The sequence below is a fragment of the Macaca fascicularis genome, chromosome 7 (assembly GCF_037993035.2).
Source record: "Macaca fascicularis isolate 582-1 chromosome 7, T2T-MFA8v1.1".
NCBI lineage: Eukaryota > Metazoa > Chordata > Mammalia > Primates > Cercopithecidae > Macaca > Macaca fascicularis.
The window spans coordinates 74038822-74065008 of NC_088381.1; the positions used below are offsets into that span (position 1 = coordinate 74038822).

The 26187-nt window shown below is 41.9% G+C and overlaps 1 protein-coding gene across 2 annotated transcripts in view; it reads left to right on the forward strand.

Annotated features, from left to right (window-relative positions):
• Window positions 1–485: 485 nt before the first annotated feature.
• The window catches only part of TICRR (TOPBP1 interacting checkpoint and replication regulator), a 54347-nt gene continuing 28645 nt past the window's right edge, over window positions 486–26187 (forward strand). Inside the window, exons 1-8 of one of the 2 annotated variants that reach the window (XM_005560473.4) lie at window positions 486–1258; window positions 7653–7932; window positions 9275–9516; window positions 10701–10935; window positions 17322–17451; window positions 19717–19856; window positions 20684–20902; window positions 25204–25355. In XM_005560473.4, coding sequence (XP_005560530.3) covers window positions 605–1258; window positions 7653–7932; window positions 9275–9516; window positions 10701–10935; window positions 17322–17451; window positions 19717–19856; window positions 20684–20902; window positions 25204–25355 — 2052 coding nt within the window. In that variant the 5' untranslated portion in view covers window positions 486–604. The remainder of the gene's footprint in view (window positions 1259–7652; window positions 7933–9274; window positions 9517–10700; window positions 10936–17321; window positions 17452–19716; window positions 19857–20683; window positions 20903–25203; window positions 25356–26187) is intronic. The other variant, XM_005560474.4, reaches the window with a different exon arrangement.

A 26187-nucleotide genomic window follows, 5' to 3' on the forward strand; every position in this document is an offset into this window, starting at 1 on the left:
CCGGCCGAACCTTTAATTTTTAATAAAATTTTTTAAATTACAGAAAATTAAAGCCGTAGTCGTCGGATTCTACTTCATAGACGGTCCACAGAGATTTCAACCAGTTCGATTGAAACCATCCCAAATTCCCTCCCCGCACTAAGTTTTCCTCGGTCTTGGGAAACGTGGCCCCGCAGTCCGCACTCACTAGTGCGCACAAACGCGGGCCTCTTTCCAATGGGGAAACTTCTTGACACGCCCCCGAGGCGCCACCTCTTTAAAATTTAAAACGAAGGCCCAGGCCAATGAATGCTAAGCGTCTCTCGAAACACAGAGGCCCGCCCACCATCACTCCCTTCCCCAATCAGACTGAAGTTTTCTCCACTGCCCCTCCAATCACCGCCAAAAATGGAAGTTGCTCCCATAACTTACGTAAGGCAAGCAGCCAATAGGAGCTAACCTTGGAAACTAGCTCCGCCAATAGCAGCAGCTCCTGAAGAGCGCGGGAGCCTTTCGACCAAGGTCCCAAAGGAAAGCAGTGAATGGCGCTGGTTCCCTGAAGGAAGGGACTAAGGGACGGTGGCACGGGCCCGGACCGGGGCCCCGGGGCGGCGGCACGGCCGATATGGCATGCTGTCACAAAGTAATGCTACTGCTCGACACCGCGGGCGGCGCCGCTCGCCACAGCCGGGTCCGGCGGGCCGCCCTGCGCCTCCTCACCTACCTGAGTTGCCGATTCGGCCTGGCCAGGGTCCACTGGGCCTTCAAGTTCTTTGACTCGCAGGGGGCGCGGAGCCGGCCGTCCCGAGTGTCTGACTTCCGCGAGCTGGGGGCTCGCTCGTGGGAGGACTTTGAGGAGGAGCTGGAGGCCAGGCTCGAGGATCGCGCCCACCTGCCCGGCCCGGCGCCCAGGGCCACCCACACGCACGGCGCCCTGATGGAGACGCTGCTAGACTACCAGTGGGACCGGCCCGAGATCACGTCGCCCACGAAGCCAATCCTGCGGAGCAGCGGGAGGAGACTGCTGGACGTGGAGAGCGAGGCCAAGGAGGCCGAGGCCGCGCTCGGTGGCTTGGTGAACGCCGTCTTCCTCCTGGCCCCCTGTCCGCACTCGCAGAGGGAGCTGCTGCAGTTCGTGTCTGGGTGCGAGGCCCAGGCCCAGCGCCTGCCGCCCACCCCTAAGCAGGTGATGGAGAAGTTGTTGCCCAAGAGAGTCCAGGAAGTCATGGTCGCCCGAAAAATCACCTTCTACTGGGTGGATACCACCGAATGGTCTAAGGTAAGGAAGGTTACAGTCGTCTCAGCGTGCGCGGTGCGTTCCTCGCTAACCAGAACTTGGCAGCGTCCTTAGAGCAGCCACAGACCCGGAATGAGACTAACATGACTATGGCTCCCTTCGGAAGGAAATAAATAAATAGGGACAGTTTTCACAACAAAATGGGTAGTTCCTCATTACCTACTGTTTAAGACCCCTCACTATTTGGGCCCTACCTGCCTTCCCAGACTTGATTTTCCTACACACTACATCTACTCTAGCATATTAAAGTCCAGTCTAGAAAATCAACAGGTCTGGACCGCTTGTTTTGTGTTATGTGTGTTCTTCAATCTGCCTGGAATGCCAGTTCTCACTCTTCCAGGCCAGTCCTAACTTCACTTACCCTTTAACGCTTCCCCCAGTGACAACTGCTCAGTCCAGCGTCTGAATTGCTATACACATTTTTGTGTGGCACTTAACCCTTTCTCCATATGTTTTGATTGTGCACATCTCTCACTCTCCATCTAGTCTAAAAATACCTCAGAGGCAGGCAGCAGGTTTTAACACAATACCCAGATGTGTGAGTGTGTATATATGTGTGTGTGTGTATATATGTATGTATGTGTATACATGTGTGTGTATACATATGCATGTATATATGTGTGTGTGTGTGTGTGTTTTGAGATAATCTATGTCGCCCAGGCTGGAATGCAGTGTCACAATCTCGCCTCACTGCAACCTCCACCTCCTGGGTTCAAGCGATTCTCGTGCCTCAGCCTCCCAAGTAGCTGAGACTACAGGCCCACGCCACCATGCCCAAGTAATTTTTTTGTATTTTTAGTAGAGACCAGGTTTCATGCTGCCCAGGCTGGTCTCGAACTCCTGGCCTCAGGCAATCCGCCTGCCTTGGCCTCCTGAAGTGCCAGGATTATAGGTGTGAGCCACCATGCCCAGCCACCCAGATGTGTATTAAACATTGTAGGTGTTCAGTCAGTATTTGCTGACTAAATGAGTAAATACTTGCAAACTTAAAGTCTTACATGGCTAATTTGGATTTTTGTTGAAGCGGTGAGGGCCCCTGCTCCTGTTAAGTGCTAGGATAAGTATATATTTTTGCCTTCATCCTTCTCCTCATTGCATTTCATTTAGTCAACAAATGTACATTGAGAAGCCAGTAACATTGAGTGCCTACCACACTGTTTGAGCTGCTGGGGACATATTAGCCAAAGCAGGGAACAGATTAAACAGATAAGCAAGTGACAATTTCAAATCATGCTCTGGAGAAAATAAAACGGGGTGAGAGGATGGGAGTAGAAGGAGGTGGTTATTGTATATAGGGTGATAGTCAGGGAAGGGTTTTTTTTTTTTTTTTTGGAGACAGAGTCTTGCTTTGTCACCCAGACTGGAGTTGCAGTGGCACGATCTCGGCTCACTGCAACCTCTACCTTCTGGGTTCAAGCAATTCTCCTGCCTCAGCCTCCCAAGTAGCTGGGATTACAAGCGGGTGCCACCATGCCTGGCTAATTTTTTTGTATTTTTAGTAGAGACGGGGTTTCACCATGCTGCCCACCCTGGTCTCAAACTCCTGTGCTCAGGCAATCCGCCAACCTCAGCCTCCCAAAGTGCTGGGATTACAGGCGTGAGCCACTGCGCCCAGCAGGGAAGGCCTTTTTGAGCAGATAATTGAATGGTGAAGGAGGAGGAACTCAAAGGTAGGTAAAGAACATTCCAGGTGAAGAGATGAGCAGGTGTAAGGATTTCAGCTGGAAATGAACTTAGTTTGTTTCAGAAACAAAAAGGCAAGGAGTGCTGAGACCTAGTAGGCAAGGGGAGCAGTGTGAGAGGAAGTCAGAAAGCAGGAGAGGCCGACCTGTAGGGCCAAGGTCAAAAATGTGGATTTTGTTCTAATTAATTAATGGGAAGTCTTTGGAATGTGGTTTAACCAGGTGAAAGATGCCATTCCGCTTAATGGAAATACATGTCACTAACCCAGGAGTGAGTTAAATTGCAAGATTACAGATGGAAAATGAGCAAGTATTTAAATAATGATATGGTGTGTTAACATTTTCAAAGTGCCTTCACATACAAAGCCTGAAAAAGGCGTGGCAAATGCAAAATAAGGCAGCAGTGGTTTGTCAAGAAAAGGAAAGGACAAGAAGTGTTTAAGGAGATGATAAACATTTATGGGAAAAGAATCTTAGAAATATTAAAATTTAAGGCAGCCAGTCAAGCCTTAGACACAGTATACAACACATTGCTCAGTTTGAAACAATTCATATCACATCAAAAACTTTCTTCTGGAATTGTATTTTGTTAAATATTGGCTAGAAATAAGTTAGATGGGGCTTGATGGGTCTTGGAGATTCTTTGTCTCGCTTTTTTTCTCTTTAATCTCTCTCTCTCTTTTTTTTTTTTTTTTTTGAATAGCATTGAAATAAGTGGGTTGACTGGATATTTTTAAAGATCCCTTCCAGGTCTGACATACCATCGACTGAGGGGATGGGTCTTCTCTGAGGCTTCCCTTCTTACATCTGCTGTTTCCCCTAAGAAAATGCCCATCAGACACTCTTAAGCTTTTCTGGAATTTTCTTCTGCTGAAGATCTAGCATTTCCTATTCAAAAACCTGCCCAGCCATGCTGGGCAAAAGGAAGGTTTAGGCTGTGTCCTTGGGGAGTGCTCTGTCCAGGAGTGGGCAAAAGGGAAGAAGAGAAAATCCAGGTCCTGCCTTGGGGAGCGCACAGTTTGGGAAGTATAACTGGGAGAAACAGAACTTGCACTTACATTGGAGGCGGAGGGATCCAAGCGCATAAAACAGGATATCATATTTTCTAAGATACAGGATAGAATAGAGGATAAGAGACCTCTGACACATTTTCAACTTTACGCCTTAGATTTATTCAACACATATTTGTTCCATACCTGCCAGGTATGCTAAGGAATCAAATAGATGTAGTCCCTGCTCTCTTGGAGCTTATAGTCTAGTGGACATTTACAGATCCCCAAATTTGAAACTACCACTAGGACGTGTCTGTCACTTATCCTATAATATACATACGAATGAAAAATGTGACCATACTCTGTAGTATACTGTTCATATTTTTGTTTTTGTTTTGTTTTGTTTGAGACAGTCTTGCTCTGTTGTCCAGGCTGGAGTGCAATGGCGCAATGTGGGCTCACCGCAACCTCTGCCTCCCGGGTTCAAGTGATTCTCCTGCCTCAGCCTCCCGAGTAGCTGGGATTACAGGCACGTGCCACCACGTCCGGCTAATTTTTGTATTTTTAGTAGAGACAGGGTTTCACCATCTTGGTCAGGCTGGTCTCGAGCTCCTGACCTCAGGTGATCCACCCCACCTCGGACTCCCAAAGTGCTGGGAGTACAGGCTGTTATTTTTTTTTAATCACATGTTTTGCTATGGTTTGAATATCTCTCCCCTCCAAAACTCATGGAGTAATGGGTGTCATGGGAGTGGGACTGATGGCTTTATAAAAAGAGGAAGAAAGTGTTGAGCTCACTTGCTCAGTGCTTTGCCCTGTGCTGCCTTGGGATTCTGCAGAGTCCCCACCAGCAGGAAGGCCTTTGCAAAGTGCAGCGCCCTGGCCTTGGACTTCTCAGCCTCCATAACTGTAAGAAATAAATTCCTTTTCTTTACAAATTACCTAGTTTCAGCTATTCTGTTATAAGCAACATTAAACAGACTAAGGCATGCACACATTACCTTTCATAGAAACTTAATGTCCTTTTCAACACTTATTACAGTTACATCTTCTCCCCTCACCCCCGCCCCCCAAGACAGAGTTTCGCTCTTGTCACCTAGGCTGGAGTGCAGTGGTGCGATCTGGGCTCATTGCAACCTCCGCCTCCCAGGTTCAAGCGATTCTCCTGCCTCAGCCTCCCCAATAGCTGGGATTACAGGCACCGACCACCACACCCAGCTAATTTTTGTATTTTTAGTAGAGATGGGTTTTCACACTCTTGACTAGGCTGGTCTTGAACTCCTGACCTCAGGTGATCCACCTGCCTTGTGGATCAAAGTGAGGGGTGCTCCACCACCAGCCATAAAGTTACATCTTAACCTTTCATTTCATTAGCAGGGTTTTTTTGTTTGTTTTCCCGGCTGGTCTTCTGGCTGAAACAATTTCAACAAAATTTTTGCGTCCCTTTGGCAGCAAATCCTAATCAGGATCTATGGCGTCTGAACTAGGTTACCATTCTCTCCATAGCAGTGAACACAGATATAGATACATGGATGGTAACAGCACATACTAATTAATTGGTTAATCTAATACAGCATCTTCCAGATTGATACGCATAACTGAAACAAAAGTTTAGATAGATTAGAAGGTAATGTGCTCCAGTACATTGTTTATCTTTGTTACATGGGATCTTTTTTTGTGTGTGTTTAATGCTGATCATAAACCACTCAATTAATTCATCAGAGAATCTATCAAAGTCCACCAGATGGTCATGATCCAAATTTTAAAAGCAGTCTAGGCCAGGGCTAGTGGTTCATACCGGTAACCCCAGCTTTGGAAGGCTGAGACAGGAGGATCTCTTGTACCCAGGAGTTTGAGACCAACCTGGGCAACATGGTGAGACCCCATCTCTACAAAAAATACAAAAGTTAGCCAGATGTGGTGGCACATGCCTGTACTCCCAGCTACTTACTCAGGAGGCTGGGGCGAGAGGATTGCTTGAGTCCAGAAAGTTAAGGCTACAGTGAGCCATGTTCATGCCACTGTACTCCAGCCTGGCAACAGAGCAAGACCCTGTCTCAAAAAATAAAAATAAATGAAAGCAGTCTATTCAGAACAGTCCTGGGTTCTTGGACTGGTCCATCATTGCCTTGCTGTGACCATGGATGATACCCTGCTTGTCTTTGAACTTGACTATAATAGGAAGTTTGGGAATGACCTAGTTGACGTTCAAGACCCTTCTAGTTCTAATTCCTCACATTCACATAGCAGTTTATAGTTTATAATTGTTAACTGGCATGATGAGCATATTCTAAGGGGTGTGCTCCTCCTTCATATTCATAGTAACTGAATATTGTTGTTATACTGTGATGCCATGTTAAATATTTTATGTTGGTACTGTTTTATTCACCCCACCCCTCACTTCAAGATCCTAGACATGGCACATAGAGGTTGCTCAATAAAAGTTTGTTGAAAGAAGGTTGACTGAAGAGTCAGCTGTGTGTGAAGGAGTGAAGCAGGGCTTTTACAAAGAAAGCAGGATTTGAGCCAGATACAGAAATGTAATAACCATTCAGTTGGTGAAGAAGGAAGGGGAGGCACAGGAAATATAAATCAGCAAAAACAGGGAAGCCTTAAAATATGGCATGTTCAGGAAATAGCAAATGGTTCAATATGTCTAGAAGGAGTGGGAATGGATGAGGGGTAGAAGATAATGTGTACCAAAAGCTGGTTTAGGGTTGGATTGTGAAGGGCTTTGTGATTATGCTGAAGAGTTACTTTATTCTGGAGGCAGTGGGAAGCCTTTCAGAATTTCAGAGAAGTAGCATGATTAGAGAAGTGATTTGGAAGAATACTTAGAGCACCATGGAGGAACGATTAGAGGCAGAGCACAGACTTTACAGGCTATGGTAAGGGTTAGGGCAAAAGACACGACGAGGCCTCAGTTTGTCTGGCCTCTGCACAGGACTGTGGGTGGGCAAGTCAGAGCAATGGCCACCATCTAGGGGAGGTGCTCCTGCCTCACTCCCATGACACCTGGCCATTATTGTGTTGTGCTGTATAGGACATAATTATTTTTATTAATAGGCCGGGCACAGTGGCTCACGCCTGTAGTCCTAGAACTTTGGGAGGCTGAGGCAGGCAGATCACTTGAGGTCAGGAGTTCAAGACCAGCCTGACCAACATGGTGAAACCCCGTCTCTACTAAAAATACAACAATTAGGCGAGCACGGTGGCACATTTCTGTAATCCCAGATACTTGGGAGGCTGAGACAAGAGAATCGCTTGAACCTGAGAGATGGAGGTTCCAGTGAGCTGAGATCATGCCACTGCACTCCAGCCTGGGTGACAGATCAAGACTCTGACTCAAAAAAAAAAAGTTATTTTTATTAAAGTATAATGGTTCTATGTTCCTTCTAACATTTTATAATCTATACCCAGTGATTTGTGTCACTTCTTTCTGTTCCTTGACAAAAAATGTAAATGAGGTACTATTTTTACTAAATGAATGCTTTCTTAAAGGCATAGTAGGTAGTAATTTGTTCTGGTGCTGCACAGTAGCTTGATGCTGACCATTATTTTTGTTTAGCTCAGCAAATACATTGGTTGTGTAATTCGACCCTTTAATATTGGTTTCAGCTTTACTTTCTCCTGATTTCCTTTACTTTTATTTATGAATGCCTAATGTGTAGTAACCTAAGGTTGTTTGTCATTTTATTTGAGATGTGGGAATCCCCAGACCACCTTGGATACTGGACTGTTTGTGAACTGCTCCACCATGGAGGTGGCACTGTCTTGCCATCTGAATCTTTCAGCTGGGATTTTGCTAAAGCTGGGGAAATGCTGCTCAGGAGTGAAATAAAGCTGTCAAGTGAACCTCATCTCTCTCCGTGGATTTCAATGCTGCCAACTGATGCCACTTTAAACCGTTTGCTCTATAATTCTCCTGAGTATGAGGCCTTGTTTCCACGGATGGAAGGAATCTTATTTCTCCCTGTTGAAGGTAAGCAAATAATATTTTAAGGTTTTTTTGGTAAATCTCAGTTACATTAATTTCTTCAAAGAAGCTTTTTAACTTCTTTGGCATTTCTCACAGCCCAGGCACTCAATGAATGCTTGTCATGAAAGAATTAAAAGACATCAAGGCAAAATCAGAGATACTGTAGGAAAGATTTGAACTCTAATTCAGTACAACTGCCAGCCTGTGTACAAAAAAAACAAGTGAATGATTGATTTAAAAGTTTACCAGCTATTCCCAAAGCAGGGTAATATTATTCAGGTGCCCAAGCACATGGGTATAATATTTCATTGTCTCATAGAGGAGATTGATAAATTGAAGACCATAGAGAAACAATGGTCAACTAAAAGAAGAAATAAATTAGTCTACAGAAACCCAGAATGATGCCTGTTACCAGGAAAAGCAAACATGTTGGAATCTTCATTAAATTTGTTTCACCTTATGATTTGCTATATGGTAAATCTCATTTCTGAATACACTGTATAGTCACAGAAATAATACTGCATAGAGATATATACATAAAACTGTGTGGTACATTATGTGCAGTTTAAGGAATTTTCAAGAGTAGTTTTGTTTATGTAATTTCATTACACAGTCTTTAGAATTTAACCTCCTCATAAGATATGATGCACTGTACTTTATGGATTTAAGAAGTGGTATCTTCTTTCTCATAAGTAGTAAACATTGCTTGAATACTTATTTCTTTTCTTTTTCTTTTTTCTTTTTTTTTTTTTTAAAGACAAGGTCTTGCTCTATCACCCAGGCTGGAGTGCAGTTGTACGATCATAGCTCAGATCGCAGCTCACTGCAGCCTTGACCTCCTGGGCTCAAGGGATCTTCCCACCTCAGCCTCCCAAGTAGCTGGGACTACAGGCCTGAGCCACCACACCTTGCTCATTTTTGTATTTTTTGTAGAGATGGGGTTTCGCCATGTTGCCCAGGCTGGTCTTTAACTCACTGACCTCAAGTGATCCTCTGGCCTTGGCCTCCCAAAGTGCTGAGATTACAGGCATAAGCCACCATGCCTGGCCTTCAATACTTATTTCTAAGTCATAATTTCTGAGAAGTTCTGCCATTACATATTGCCTTTGTAATTCCATTTGTTTATAGCTTTTTCTATAGAGCTAAATGAACTTGCTGTGATGGCGTGGCAGTAGAATAAGGGTTGAAGTGTTCAACTAAGTGACAGTATCTCAACTGGCAACTTGATTTTCTTCTTATTGTTAATAAATCTCTTTTTAGTATGTATTCCTTATATTTGAATTTTAATCTTTTTTTCTTTTTAATTTTAATTTGGCATTCTGGTCTAATTAATCTTTATTTCTAGCAGGCAAAGAGATTCAGGAAACATGGACAGTCACCCTAGAGCCCTTGGCCATGCATCAGAGACATTTTCAGAAACCAGTCAGAATTTTTCTAAAAGGCTCTGTGGCCCAGTGGTCTCTCCCAACGAGCAGCACTTTGGGCACCGACAGCTGGATGCTACAAAGTCCAGAGGAGAGCACAGCAACTCAAAGGCTGTTATTTCAGCAGCTGGTAAGCAGGCTGACTGCTGAAGAGTTACACCTGGTAGGTATCCTCAACACTGGAAGTTATTCTTGTCTAACAACATACTGGTAAAGTGAAATAAGTGTGTTTATAAATGCCTTACACAATATAGTCTTAGTAAAACTGATTATGCTTTTGCAAATAATATTGTCGACATTATAGTATCATGACAGCAATGCTCATTAGAGAAGAAATAACTTATAAAATTGCATGTATCAAGAATCCAATTAAGTTAAATTATATTCCCATAGGGAAGAAGGCAGTTGGCCAGATGGAGTGCTTATGTTAGGGTAGTAATGTGATGAGTGATTTCTCATTATTTTTTAAGTATTCTGTTATATATTTACTACTTTTATATAAGTATTTAAGAAAAAGCTGCTACACAGTAAAATTAGGTATAATAGTATAGTAGTTGTGTAACTATATACAATGCAATATAATTGTCTGTGTAACTCAGTAGTTGGACAGTAGTTACACAAATGTAGAAATGTCTTCTGAAAAGGAACATATACATATCCAGATTTGATTTAACGGTGATTATTATTTTTAAACTACCAGCGAATTCCTTACCTTACTTTGTCTTTTGCCTTTATACTCTCAGGAGGGGTCTCTTTTCTGGTTCCCATTGTAAAATATTCTGGAGAAAAATAGAGTAGTCTTTGGACAGATGCTGTTCTAAGAGTTGTGTGCTCTGAGGAAAAGAGCACTGGGTTTGGGAGTCGGTGATCTGGATTAGGTCTCAGCTCTGCTGCCTACTGTATGTCTGGATAAATCTCTCAAGTGGTATTTCTGCCTCATGGTTAAGTACATGGGTTTCAAAGTCACATATGCTTGGCATCTTCTCTTACCAAGTAGGTGGCTTTAACAGGTTACTTCTGCCTCAGCCTCAATCCCTCCTTTATAAAATGGGGATAATAATTATTTTACCTCAGGACGATTGTGAGGATTCAGTGAGCACATAGTAAATACCTAGTAAATATTCCTGGTAATGTCAGGTTTTACTTATTTGTAAGTAGAAATATTAGGACTCTGTGATTAATAAATTCCCTTCTACCTCTAATAATTATCAAATCTATCTCTTTTTTTTTCATAGTTTTCACATTAATAATCATTGGGAAAATGGTTATTCTGTCTTTTAGTACACTACATTCTTCTTTAGGCATATTGACAATAATATTCTCAACTAATTAGAACTTCTCACATAGGTTGCTGATGTGGACCCTGGTGAAGGCTGGCCCCCCATCACTGGAGTTATTTCCCCGCTCTCTGCCAATGCTACAATCCTCACTGTGTTCCGCACCAAGGAGGCTGAATTTCAACGACATGTTCTCCAAACAGCTGTGACTGACAGCCCCCGGGACACAGCTTCCCTTTTCTCAGATGTTGTGGATGGTATATTGAATCAGACTCATGATTCACTTGCAGATACTGCTTCTGCTGGTAAGCTCCTAAACCAGTAACTAACATAGTCTAGGGTGGTTTGCAGTCTTTTCCAGCATCGGGACTTTTTCACTGTGCAGTTAGTAAAACCCCAATATGTTATAACACAGATAAAAGAAAGCTACAATACTTCAGGCAGTTTAAATCATTATTGTTTATAGAATTCCTTAAGTACTTCTGAGGAGGCTGCAGGTTCCATGAAACCAGTCTGAAATCGAAGTCATGGTTTTTAATATATTTAATAAATACTGCATATAAAACTGTTGTGATTCTATCTACCCTGCATTGCATTGTTACTACTGGCATTGCAACTAAATGCATTGTTACTACTAAATCTACCTAGCATAAATAAGGTTTGTATCATATTAGTATTACAAACTTTATTTATACTAGGTAGATTTAAATGTCAACTTGATATTTCTTTAATTCATTCATTTATTCAACAGATTTGAGTACCTGCTGTATGTCAGGCACTGTTTGAGGTACTGGGACTATATTAGAGAACAATATGGACAAAGATATCTTCCCATGGAGCTGACTATCTAGTCAGGGGAGACAAAACAGTAAGTCAGGAAAATTACAGTTTATTCTAAAGAGACAAAAGTTATAGTAGTAAAGCAGGAACAAAGGAATGGGGTGTGTTAGGGTAGGGAGTGTTGCAATTTTAAGTAGGGTGGTCAGGGAAGGCCTTGCTGAAAAAATAATATTTGAGCAAAGGCATGAAGGAAGTGATGGCAAGGAGTTGCTGGTAGAGGCAATAGCGAGTGCCAAGGCTCAGAAGGGTGTTAGAGGAGTTGCAGGGAAGCCTGTGGCTGTGGTGAAAGGAGCAAGGAGAGAGTAGGAGGGGGTGAGGTCAGAGAGCCAGCAGCAGACTAAACAGCAGCAGAGAGCCAGCAGCAGGGCTTTACAGGTACTGAAAAGACTTTGGCTTCTACTATGAGTGAGAGAGGAAGCCTTTGGGGATTTTCTGCAGTGACACGATCTGACTTATGTTTTCACAGCATTACTCTGGCTGCCATATTGAGGCAAGGATAGAACCAGTCAGAAATATTGTAATAATCCAGGCAAGAGATGGTGGGAAATGCAGGTAGTTGGAAGTAGTTGTAGCTCTTGGATATATTTTGAAGGTAAAGCCAGCAAAATTTGCTGTTAGATTAAATGTGTAGGGTGAGCTATAGAGAAATTGAAAATGATTCCAGAGACTTTTGGCCTAAGTTACTGGTAGAAAGCAGTTTCCTTCTGAGATGGGGAAGGCTGTGGGAGAACCAGGGGCTGGGGTGGTGAGGACTGGAGGGTTTGTTTTGGGCATGGTAAGTCTGAGTTGTTCATTAGACATCCACACATGGTATTGAGTAGGCATCAACTATGCATGTTTGTGTTTGGGAGATTTGTTTGGACTAGAGATGATGGGAGTCATCAGTGATGTTTAAAGCCATGAGATGGGTTAAGATCACCATGGGGGTGGGCATAGATGGGAAAGAGAAGGGGACTAAGGACTAACCCCTGCATCCCAACGTTAAGCAGTCTGGGGGATGAGGAGAGAGAAACCAGCAAAGGAGACAAAAGGGGGACAGTCACTGAGGTAAAGAACACCCAGATTGTGGTACCCTGGAAGCCAAGTGAAGAGAGGAAGTGCTTGACTGGGTTATTTACTACTGATAGGCCAAGGAAGATGAAGGCTGGGAGCTGACATTCAACTGAGCAGTGTGGATGCTCGTGATACCATCACAACGTGATGGTTGTGATATCAGTTTTGGTGGAATTGTGAGGATAGAAATGTGAGTGGGAGTAGGTTCAGGAGAGACTGAAAAGAGGAAAACAGCAAGTACAGACAATTTTTTGTAGTAGTTTTGATCTAAAAGATATTAGAGTAATGAAAACAGTGACTACAGAGGGAAGAAGGGTCAAGGTTTTTGGTTTTGATTTTTAGAAATAATAATAGCCTGCTTGCATGCTGATGAGATAATATGGTAAAAATTAATGCAGGGGATAGAGAGAATTGTTGGTTAGAGGGCTTCGAGGAAGCGCAAGTGGAGGGGTTGGTCTTGGGAACAAGCACAGTTCATCTGTGACAACTGGGGGAAGGCAAAAATATAAGGGCTGGGGTGCCGAGGTGAGTGATGTTGGTGTGAGTGTATGGGGTTCTCTTCTGATTGCTTTAGGTTTTTTAGTGAGTTAGGAAGTGACATCATCAGCTGAAAATGAAGACTTAAGGAGATGCTGGAGGCTGAGGAGAGAGGGGAGAAGGAAGTGGCTGGTGAGAGGGTGAAGATAGCAGGAAGGTGGAAGGTTGCTGGGATGGTCGTGAAGGTAAAGTGAGATCCCTCTATGGGCTTGCCTTCCTCCAACCACATTCACCAGCTGGCACAGCTGCAGAGTAGGCAGGGAGCTGGATTAACCAGGGTTGGGATTTTCCCAAATGAGGGCGGTAAAGCTAGAGAGGGGTCAGGGATTCAAAGGTGTGAACGGGAAGAGATTTAGGATTTGTCCATGGAACAAGGCAGGGTAAGGAGGAAAGTGAGGACAACAAGGACAGGCGATCAGATAAGTGGGTTGTAGGGGTCTCAGGATTTCTGGAGCCAATGTGCTCAAAGGAGAGAGTTAAAAAATAGATGGAGGTGGTCAGAGTGGGGTGCTTGAGATCATAGACAGTGGTGACCAGGAGGAGAGAGTGACTGAAGGATGGCAATGCACCGGGGCACCAGAAGTGAGGAATTCAAGGGGACAAAGGCCAGAGTGTTGGTAGCATCAAATGTGTGTATTGAAATAATCTAGAGTTAAGACTAAATAGTACTGGAGAGACTGATGGTGGTGAGTCGGGAGCTAACAGTCTTTGAGGAGTAAGGGGGAGTGATCCAGGCTTGTTAGATGACTATGAGAGTGTAGGCTTTGATGTGAGACTTAAAGCTGGGTTTTTGTCATTATTTTCAGCAGGTAGAGGGAAAATGATTTGGAAGAGGCAAGGAGGATACCAGCCCACCTCAGGGCCAAGTCGAAGAAGAGCTTTGCGGGGGAGCAGTCAGCTCTCTCCAGCGCTGCAGGGGAAACAGTGTGTTCAGGGCAGGAGAAGATGGAATTGAGGATATAGGGGATTTTGCTGATGAGGGTCAGTGAGTTCCAGAGGGCAGGGTGGGAGGATTTTATGTGTGGAAGGGCTGGGCCGAGGTGACAGGATGGGAGACGGAAGGAGCAGTGAGGAGATTCCAGTGGGCAGACTGGAGCGACCTAGGGGTCTAGGGCTTCGCATGATGGGAAAAAGCAGCTATCAAGGGGATCATGAGATTAATTCCTGGTGGTTTCAATGCAGCTAATGGTGCTGAACCTGTGAGTTTGGGGGGTAAGAAGTGTGGGTGTTTGGCCCACCCACACTCCTGCCCATGTAGGCGTGGAGACTACAAGGAGGGCATCTAACTCCGAGGGCCTAGGGCTCCCTCCAAAGTCCTGCCTGGGAGGCCAGTGGAGGGTGGCCTTGTTTTTAGCGTTGGGCTCCTGTTTGGCATTTGCTGGAAGAGGTGCAGGTAACTCTGTGAGGGGCACTCTCTCTCCATGCAGAGGGAGGCTTGAGACTTGGAGGCCTGAGGCAGGTATTTCTGGCCTTTCTCCCCTAATCCAGCATACAATGACTTGAGAAGAAACTATCATGTCATATTTATTCTCATAGACCTTTACTGCCCTTGTCTGAATTTTGTAATATAACAGCAGATGCAATTATAGGCATTTATGCTGTCATGTGATGTGAAGTTTCTTTTGCTTGTTTAAAAAATTCTACACAATCTTACACTAAAAATAATAGCTTTGGGAGAACTACAGTTGGGACAGACTTCTCAAAATCTTTGGCAGTGATAAAAACTAAGGCAATCCTGGGTGGGGGGACACGTGCCTGTAATCCCAGCTCCTCGGGAGGCTGAAGCAGGAAGATTGCTTGAGCCCAGGAGTCCAAGACCAGCCGGGCAACATAGCAAGACCTTGTCTCAATTAAAAACAACAAAAAAAGTGCAATCCTAATAAAAATTATACTTTGATTAAAAGACACATTAAATTCATAATAAGTAAACTCCATAATAAATATACCTTATCCCTTAAAAGAAAGGTGAAGATGGCATGGTGAAAGGGTTGAGGCTGTGGTATTATGGAGACAGGGGCCAATGACAACGATAGGGAACTACATCATAAGCACTTCCAGGAAAGTGCATGTGGCCAAACAGCCAAGGAGAAGAACACGAGTTGAAAGGGCGTAGTTGGCTGGGCATGGTGGCTCATGCCTGTAATCCCAGCACTTTGGGAGGCTAAGGCTGGCGGATCACGAGGTCAGGAGATTGAGACCATCCTGGCTAACATGGTGAAAGCCCATCTCTACTAAAAATACAAAAAATTAGCCGGGCGTGGTGGCGGGCGCCTGTAGTCCCTGCTACTCTGGAGGGTGAGGCAGGAGAATGGCGTGAAGCCAGGAGGCGGAGCTTGCAGTGAGCCGAGATTGCTCACTGCACTCCAGCCTGGGCAACAGTGAGACTCCATCTCAAAAAAAAAAAAAAAAAAAGAAAGGGTGTAGTGTACAGCACTGTGCTCCTCTGGCTGTTTGTATTTAGTTGTGTTTGTGCACTTTGAATTCAGCTGCTGCTACTTGGTGGTATAAAATAATAGCACATTAGGAATGATCACATAACCAAAGCAACATAATATTTTGTACTAATGTCACTACCTTACTTATCAATTGTGTGTAGGCTATTTGTAGAAAGTTTTGTATTGTAGAACAGACTGTATCTTAACTATGTATATAGTCTTGGAAGCAGCTCAGAAAACTGTATTTTAGAATTTGGTAAAGGAAGAACTGCAGTATTTTACAAGTTCTCTGCTGTAGCATGGCCCACAGTTTCTTCCAGGTTATAAATCAGTGTGCCAGCTTGTCCAGTCTCCCCACCATGCTCCATCTGGGTGAGATCCTATTCCTGCATTAGAACCTAGCCCAAATACTGCATTCTCCATGAGACCTTCCTTGCCCATCTAGACAGAGTTAGCATATGCTAACATTTATACATATCTCCATGACTTCACAAGAGTGTACCTACTCTTCCTATCCTGGGAGCTCCTTTCGAAGTAGGCATTGTATTTATCTCTGAATTCTCTCACTGAAAGAAGGCCTAAAACTTGGTTGTCTCAATAAGTTTGAATACATTTTAAATATTTGGGTTTTTTTCCCCAAGACTTCATTAATGTCTAACATTTCATTTGTCTAGGGTCTTAGATGGACCTCTCAGAATCACAGAGTTCACTGAAATTTCTGTTACTGTTCCCCCAACCACCTCCTCCATCAGGCTTATTTTAAGAGAACCTTCTACCCTTACACTCCCCAACGCAGAGCCACATCTTCCTATTTCCAATTTACCTACTCAGTACAACAGAATTGTGATATTCTGCAGTTTTGTTACTGTATATTTATTATTGTACAAAGCCATTTTTTTTTTTTTTTTTTGAGACTGAGTCTCGCTCTTTGCCCAGGCTGGAGTGCAGTGGCGTGATCTTGGCTCACCGCAACCTCCACCTCCCGGGTTCAAGCTTCTCCTGCCTCAGCCTCCTGAATAGCTGGGAATACAGGCACCTGCCACCACACCCAGCTAATTTTTGCACTTTTAGTAGAGACGGGGCTTTGCCATGTTGGCCAGGCTGGTCTCAAACGCCTGACCTCAGGTGATCCACCCACCTCGGCCTCCCAAAGTGCTGGGATTACAGGCGTGAGCCACTGTGCGCAACCGTACAAAGCCATTTTTAAGAACAGGACTAAGCGCGGTGGCTCAGGCCTATAATTCCAGCACTTTGGGAGGCCAAGGCAGGCGGATCACCTGAGGTCAGGAGTTTGAGACCAACCTGACCAACATGGAGAAACCCTGTCTTTACTAAAAATACAAAATTAGCTGGGTGTGGTGGCACATGTCTGTAATCCCAGCTACTCAGGAGGCTAAGGCAGGAGAATTGCCTGAACTCGGGAGGCGGAGGTTGCGGCTCATGAGCCGAGATCATGCCACTGCACTCCAGCCTGGGCAAGAAGAGTGAAACTCTGTTTCAAAAAAATAAATAAATAAATAGAAGAACAATATATATTTTTAACCTGGTTAGAGGAACATTTCAGAAATAAGATGAGAGGATTTATAGCCAGTAATAACAAAAGATTTTAAATTGTATCTGTATGTTTTTCAGTAGCATTTTTTATTTACCACATAGGCCTGTAGCAGTTTGTGGTGCCAGAGAACAAATGTTAGCTGGAGAACAAATGCACTTTGTATGTCCTTTGGAGGGATGCAGTCAGTCCAGAGGAAGAGCAAGTGCTTAGAATTCTCTGCTTTGGTTCTTATGCGGTTTCGTCTCCTGCCTCTGTTCCTTTGCTCCAATAGCTTCTCCTGTTCCAGAGTGGGCCCAGCAGGAACTTGGCCACACCACTCCCTGGAGTCCAGCTGTTGTGGAAAAGTGGTTTCCTTTCTGTAACATCCGTGGTGCTAGTTCCAATTTGATGGAGTCATTTGGGTAAAACTTTTTTATATCTCTGAGTATTAATTATTAAAATCAATGTTCATTTATCTGCATTTTTTTCTTAACAGGCCACATTCTCTGAGTACAGTCTAATAGTATTAAAAACTAATTACAAAGATAAAATACTCTCATACTTAGTATATATTGTGAGAGTATGTTAGATAATATGTTAACAATATATAAACATATACATGCTAAGAATTCTTTAAAATTTACCAAAGTAATTCGTCTAGTTAAATATAAACACTCCCTTATATTATGAAAGTGAGAAAATATTTATAACTAAGTATCAACGCAAATAGAAAACAGCAAATTTGAATAATGCAGCTGAATTTATACTTAAAGAAGTATTTGCAGACTATTTTTGTAAAGAAAAATGTTAGTAATCAATTACTAAGAATCCAACATGAGAAGTAAACAAGAGAGTAACCTCCACCCTACAAAAGAAGGAAAGCAATGAAGATAAGAACAGAAATAAATTAAATAGAAAACAAATAAATGTAAGTGATCAAGAGAAACAAAAGATGGTTATTTGAAAAGCCAAATAAAATAATCTATAGCAAGATCAAGCAATTAAAAGACAAACAATATTAGAAATGTAAACGATACGGCAGAAATTCAACCTATTATTAAGAGGTATGGTTGACGTTTATTTTCTCCACACAGATATCCATTCAATTGTTCCAACACCATTTGCTAAAAGACTATCTTTTCCCACTAATTACCATGGCACCTTATGAAAAATCAACTGGCCACCTTTGTGCAGACTGATTTCTAGACAGAATACAGTCCAGAAACTATGTTAATACGACATTATCTTCAATATTGCGTTACAGCAATACCATATACTGTAGCTTTATAGCACTAGTCACTAAATCAGGTAGTATAAGTCCTCTAAACTTTGGTTTTGTTTTTTTAGAATTTTTTTTGGTTATTTTAGATACTTCGCATTTTCATATAAACTTCAGAAACAGCTTGTCAGTTTCCACGCACACACAAGTCTGTTGAAACTCTAGGAGTACATTGAATCGTAGATAAATTTGGAAAGAACTGACATCTTAACAATGTTGAGTCATCCGATCCATGAACGGATGGTGCAGCTAGCCATTTATTTAGGTCTCTCTTTAATCTCCCTCAGTGTTTTGTAGTTTTTAATGTACAAATGTGGCCCATGTTTTTTTTTTTGTAATTATCTCTAAGTATTGTTATAAGGTGTAAATATTGAAGTGTTTGAAGATAGTATGATTGTCTTTATGGAAAATCCAGGCCCGACATGGTGGCTCACACCTGCAACCCCAGTACTTTGGGAAGCCAAGGCCAGCAGACATGTGAGGCCTGGGGTTCAAGACCAGCCTGACCAACATGGTGAAACCCCGTCTCTACTAAAAATACAAAAAAATTAGCCCGGCATGGTGGCACATGTCTGTAATCCCAGCTACTTGGGAGGCTGAGGCACAAGATTCACTTGAATCCAGGAGGTGGAGGTTGCAGCGAGCCAAGATCGTGCCACTGCACTCCAAGATGGGCGACAGAGCACCAGCACACTAAGGGAGGATTAACCTGCTTCATACTGGCTGTATGGATGAAACCGATAGACCCAGCACGTATTCCACCCTGTAATATCTGTTCAACTAATGTCACCGTAACTTTCTTCCACTTTTTAATCAGATATATCAGATAATGGAAGGTATTAAAATACAAATAACACATTTTGAATGTTGTGCCATTTTCATAATTTCGTTAATGACATATTTAGCTCTAGGTGGAAAAGCATTTAATAACTAATCACCCCTCCTGCCTGCCCTACTTCCTCCTCTTCTCATCAATCCCAAATTAGTTTATTACAATGTGAAAGAATTATTCGAAGTCATTGCAGTACTTACTACAATGTATTAACATCATTTTTTACTTTGATATATGGAAACTGAGTAAAAAATAACTATGGAAACCTGAAGTGAAATAGTTGCCATAATTAGACTTGTACCCTAATTCATGAAGAATCCTATTAATAAAAGTCAATATTATATGTAATAGTTAATGGTTTTGTAAACAAGACAGCTTTGGTTCCTGCATTCGTTCAAATCAAAAATGAGAGGAGAGACATTTTCTCTCCTAAGAAAATATATTTTTGAAGGCATCTTGTGGGGACATCTTTTGGTTAGCTTTTTAGAGGACAGTGGGTATTTCAGTGTTGTTTATTTCTAAAGCATTTTGCAAAATTAGAATTTTGATTTTATTCTAGACATCTTGACTTTACAGGTCGTTACAGGCTGCCTCAGCTAATAAGGAAGAGTCTTCCAAAACTGAAGGTGAATTAACACATTGTCTTGCCGAGCTCTACCAGAGAAAATCTCGTGAAGAATCCACCATAACTCATCAAGAAGACAGCAAAAAGAAACGTATGCACCTAGAAGGGCTGTTTCTTAAGGCATTGTTTTCTGAGACTACATTTTAAAAGATTGGCATTTCCTGAAATGAGGTTGAAATGGTAACTAAATAAAGAAGGGCAACTTTTTATAATTAAATTTTAAAATAATTACATTAGTTCAATAGTGATTTTTTAAAAATCACCCAGTCTTATCTGTCTAACGAATAAACCATCTTCATTTTTAATTATGGTAGAAATTCAAATACAACTTTGTGTTCTGCTTATAAATATTTTTTCTTTTGCTATCTTGCCTTTTTAGATATTATTCCACCTCATTAACTAAAGTTACAAAATTCTCAGGTTGAACATTTAGATTGCTTTCAGTTTTCATCATTATAAATAATACCGTAGTATACATTATGCATATAATTTGTTTTTTAAGTAATTACCTTAGCAGAAGTTTCCAGGAACCAGTTACTGTGTCAGGGTATGAAAACTGGCTCTTTATGTAGATTGCTAAATTGTCATTCAGAAAAGTTTCATCACCATTTTTGGTGGCCATTGGGTAACAACAAAATAAGTCTGTTTGGCATTTGCCTTATGGGAAAACCATCCATTGAGATGTTTAGTTCCAATCCAATCACATAGAGATGTTTAGTTCCTAAACTTTGGTTAAAAGAAAGGTTCTCTTTCTACCCTGTGTGTGGGCAGAAAGAGATGCAAGTATTTCCTAATTCAAATCATTCTGGAGGGATATGCTTCATTTTGATATTCTTTCACAGTAATCTGAATTAAAGTAGTTCTTGATTCCACAGAAGTGGAAGGCAATTTACTTTCCCTCCTCTGATGTTTTGGTAGGAGGTGTCCCTCGTACTCCAGTGAGACAGAAGATGAATACCATGTGCCGTTCCTTAAAGATGTTGAATGTTGCAAGGCTGAATGTGAAGGCCCAGAAGTTACATCCAGATGGCAGTCCGGATGTGGCTGGGGAGAAAGGAACCCAAAAGATACCCAGTGGGAGAACAGTAGATAAATTGGAAGATAGAGGAAGAACACTAAGAAGTTCTAAACCTAAAGGTATTCCTCTTAGTCTGTAATTTACTCTTTTATACTCCTCTTTTTTAAAAATAAATTTTAATCATACCCTTAGTTTATTGACTATCTGCTACATGCCCAAAAAGGTGTTATGGTGAATACAATAAATAATAAGATAATGTCCTATTCTTAGATTTATGATCTAGCTACAAAGATAAAACAAATGAACTAATAAACAAATACACATATATATGTGTGTGTATATGTGTGTGTGTGTGTATATATGTGTGTGTGTGTGTGTATATATATATAAAATGAACTAATAGAACTAAGAAGAGAACCAAAAGTCTAAAACAGAAAATACAAGCCCATTTGGGAAGTAAAGTCTAGAGTAGGAGTTCAGACAGGGAAGATAAGGGCTGGATAAGCTGTGAAGGCTTCTAGGAACCACTGGAGTCCAAGCTAGACTTCCAAGAATGGGCAGAGTTAGAAGACAGAAAGATAAAAGAGCATTCCAGGTGGAGAATTAGCATAAGCAAAGTCACAAAGAAGAAGGCCCATGGCTTGGGCATAGGACAAACGGTTAAAGAAGTTTTACATTTGTGAATAAAGGGAGAAGAAAAAGGGTTTATGAGTAATCTAGGGCTAGGTTATTGACATCTTTCAAAGGTGGGAATAATTTAATCCAGCAGCTTCTATTTTCCTATTTTTTTCTTTCCTTTTTAAAAAAAATAATAAATTGAATTGTGCTGTGTTTCGATGTCATCTCTGAGTTCTTTTGAAAATTCCGGGCACAATGGCTCACGCCTGTAATCCCAGCACTTTGGGAGGCCGAGGCGGGCAGATCACAAGGTCAGGAGTTCGAGACCAGCCTGCCCAATTTGATGAAACTCCATCTCTACTGGAAATACAAAAATTAGCCAGGCGTGGTGGTGCGCACCTGTAGTCCCAGCTACTTGGAAGGCTGAGGCAAGCGAATCGCTTGAACCTGGGAGGCGGAGGTTGTGGTGAGCCGAGATTGCGCCACTGCACTCCAGCCTGAGAGACAGAGCAAGACTGTCTCAAAAGAAAAAAAAAAGAAAGAAAATTCTGGAGTGTAAGTTTTATGCTCCTTTAAAGATTTTTTTTTTTCCTGTGGAATGTGAGAGCCATAGATGATAATCAGTTTGAATAAGGCAGAACACCTTTAGTGGGCTAGTAAAAGTGTGTGAAATGTGGTTGATACATGCAAGGGAAGGCAGAAACAACAGTACTGAAGACAGTGTGGTGGGAACATAATTTCTGGACTAGATTTTGTCCAGAAATAGACCTGCACAATAGTGGGCAAATGATTTTTGACAAAGATGCCCCAGTACTTCCGTAAGAAAGAGATAATCTTTTCAATAAATGATGCTGGAACAACTAGATACCTTTATGGAAACAAATTAGACCTTACTTTTAATAGTATTTTGAATTCCTGCTATTTTATGTCTAATATTTATGCCTTCTGTCTCTCTCTCTTTAATTGCTCAATCTTGCTATAGAATTTTGTTTTATTTCGCTTTTCTTTTTTTTGTTTTTTGAGACAGAGTTTTGCTCTTTTTGCCCAGGCTGGAGTACAATGGCACAATCTTGGCTCACTGCAACCTCTTCCTCCCAGGTTCAAGCAATTCTCCTGTCTCAGCCTCCCTAGTAGCTGAGATTACAGGAGCATGCCACTACACCCAGCTAATTTTTGTATTTTTAGTAGAGATGGGGTTTTATCATATTGGTCAGGCTGGTCTCGAACTCCTAACAGGTGATCAGCCTGCCTCGGCCTCCTAAAGTGCTGGGATTATAAGTGTGAGCCACCGTGTCCAGCATTATTTGACTTTTCAAAGAACCATCTTTTGTTTCTGTTTATTGCTGCTGTTGCATTGTCTATTCATTTCTGTTCTTTATGATTACCTTTCTGCCTTTATTTTTGGGGTTTACTCTCTCACAGTACTTAATGTGTTGGACCCTTAGCTAGTTAATTGTTTTTAATTTATCTGCTTTACAAAATAATCACTTAAGTCTAAAGTCTGTACATTTTCTCTCTAAGTGTAACTAACTAACTGCATTATATATTTGCTATTTTCTATTTTCATTGATACTTATTTATAAGTATTTTCTGACATCCATAATATAAGGGAGTGTTTTATAATTAGCTTTGAATATTTTTGGACTCTGCTCAATGTGGTCTGTAAGATTGATTCTTTAATATTTGCTGAAACTGACCTAATGTTTGGTCAAGTTTTGTTAATATTCTATGTGCACTTGAAAATAATGTGTATTCTCTAATTGTTGAATATCTGGTTTTATACACGTCCGTACATTTTTTCTGCCGCTTTTATCTATTACTAAGATGATTGTATTAGTCTTCCACTATTATATTGTCTTTGCTCCTTTGTCAAAGATCTGTTGAGGCCAGGTGCAGTGACTCACGCTTGTAATCTCAGCACTTTGGGAGGCCAAGGGGGTCAGATCACCTAAGGTCAGGAGTTCGAGATTAGCCTGGCCAACATGGTGAAACCCTGTCTCTACTAAAAATACAAAAATTAGCCAGGCATGGTGGCAGGCGCCTATAGTCCCAGCTACTTGGGGTTACTGAGGCATGAGAGTTGCTTGATCCCAGGAGACAGAGGTTGCAGTGAGCTGAGATTGCGCCCCTGCACTCCAGCCTAGGTGACGGAGCAAGACTCTGTCTCAAAAAAAAAAAAAAAATCAGTTTACTATATTTATGTAGGTCTATTTCCAGGCTCTCCTGTTACATTGATCTCTCTATTCTTTTGCTAATACCACACAAACTGTCTTGATTACTGTAGCTTTATAGTAAGTCCTGAAGTTTGGTACCATCAGTCCTCAAACTTTGTTTTTCTCCTTCAATATTGAGTTATTCTGGATATTTTACCTCTTCATATAAACTTTAGAATCAGTTTGTCAATATGCAGAAAATAACTAATTTGATAGGGATTGCATAGAATCTATAAATCAAATTGGGAATCTGAAATCTTGACAGTATTGAGTCTTTCTTGCTGTGAATATGGAATATCTCTCCACTTATTTAGTTCTTTGATTTCGTTCACAGAATTTTGTGGTTTTCCCTATATAGACCTTATACAAATTTTGTTAGATTTAATACCTGGGTATTTCATATTTAGGGGGGTGCTAATTTAAATGGTAATGTGTTTTTAATTTTAAATTCTGCTTGTATATTGCTGGTATATGGGAAAGCAATGGACTTTTATGTATTAATCTTGTATCCTGCAAATTTGCTATGATCACTTGTTAGTTCCAGGAGTTTATTGTTTGTTCTTTCAGATTTTCTAATCATGTCGTATCACCAAAGACAGTTTTATTTCTTCCTACCTTTAAATTTTTTGTTTATTTGTTTGTTTTGAGACGGAGTTTCGTTCTTGTTGCCCAGGCTGGAGTGCAATGGTGCGATCTTGGCTCACTGCAACCTCTGCCTCCCGGGTTCAAGCGATTCTCCTGTCTCAGCCTCCTGAGTAGCTGGGATTACAGGCGCGTGCCACTACACCTGGGTAATTTTTGGTATTTTTAGTAGAGAAGGGGTTTCACCATGTTGGCCAGACAAGTCTTGAACTCCTGACCTCAGGTGATTCGCCTGCCTCGGCCTCCCAAACTGCTGGGATTACAGGCATGAGCCACCACGCCTGGCCTCCTACCTTTAAATTGTTAACACTTACACTTGGTATACAGAGCCTTAAAAATTAATCACTTGGCTGGGCATGGTGGCTCATGCCTGTAATCCCAGCACTTTGGGAGGCCAAGGCGGGCAGATGGCTTGAGTTCAGGAGTTCAAGACCAGCCTGGGCAACATGATGAAACCCTGTCTTTACCAAAAATACAGAAAATTAGCTAGGTGTGATGGCACATGCTTGTGGTCCCAGCTACTCTAGAGGCTGAGGTGGGAAGATCACTTGAGCCTGCCTGGGAGGCGGAAGTGGTGGTGAGCCGAGATTGTGTCATTGCACTCCAGCCTGGGTGACAGAGTGAGACCTTGTCTCAAATAAAATAAAATTAAGTTAATCACTTGTCTTTGTACTTTCTCAATGTCTGGACTATTGACATTTTAGAGCAGATAATTCTTTGTTGTGGGGCTGTCCTATGCAATGTAGGATGTTTAACAGCATCCCTGGCTTCTACATACTAGATGCCAGCAGCCACCTTCGCCCCCACCGCCATCAGTCTTGACAATCCAGACATAGCCAAATGTTCCCTGCAAGGAAATATTTTCCCCAGTGGACAACTACTGGCCTAAATAATACACGGACTTGAGCAAGATTTGATTAATCCATTTTATTTTATTTTTTTCACAGATTTTAAAACCGAGGAAGAGCTACTATCATATATATGTGAAAATTACCAAAAGACTGTGGCCACAGGAGAAATCATGTTGAATGCATGTGCTCGAAACATGATCTCAACCATTAAAATGTTCCTAAAATCAAAAGGCACCAAGGAATTAGAAGTAAGAGAATCCGAATATTGTTGTTTGTCATAGATGTAGTGGTTGGTTGGTTGTTGGTGGATTTGGTTAATGTGTTGGAAAATGTCTGTTATGCCATACGTGATTCAAAAATGGTAAGATGAGTAAGGGAGTAAGTACAATTCCACATCTCAGAAGGTGGATATGGTGAACTGGTAAGGCAAAAATCAAAGAGATGGGGTGAGCGGGGATAATTACATATAATTGTCTCCTAATGAAAAGCCTTTCCTCATGTGAGCTATATGTTAGCTGCATGATTAAGCCAGTGGTTTTTAACCCTGGCTATACTTTAGAATCACCTACAACATTTAAAAAATATGTATATGCCGACTGGCCGCAGTGGCTCACACCTGTAATCCCAGAACTTTGGGAGGCCAGGGTGGGCAGATCACGAGGTTGGGAGTTTGACACCAGCCTGGCCAACATGGTGAAACCCCGTCTCTACTAAAAATACAAAAATTAGCTGGATGTGGTGGTGGGCACCTGTAATCCCAGCTACTTGGGAGGCTGAGGCAGGAGAATCGTTTTAACCCGGGAGGTGGAGGTTGCAGTGAGGCAAGATCGTGCCATTGCACTCCAGACTAGGCGACAGGGTGAGACTCCATCAAAAAAATAATAATAATAAAATAAATAAATACATAAAATATATAGATATAGATAGATATAGATGCCTTGCTCTCTCCAGACGAACTGAAACAGATCTCTGGGGTTGGTACTTTTAAAAAGCCCCCTGGATAATTCTTTGGCACTGGGAGTGTTACAAACCACTGTTTTTAGACCATGTTGTTTTATTCATGTTCAGTGGCCATCACAG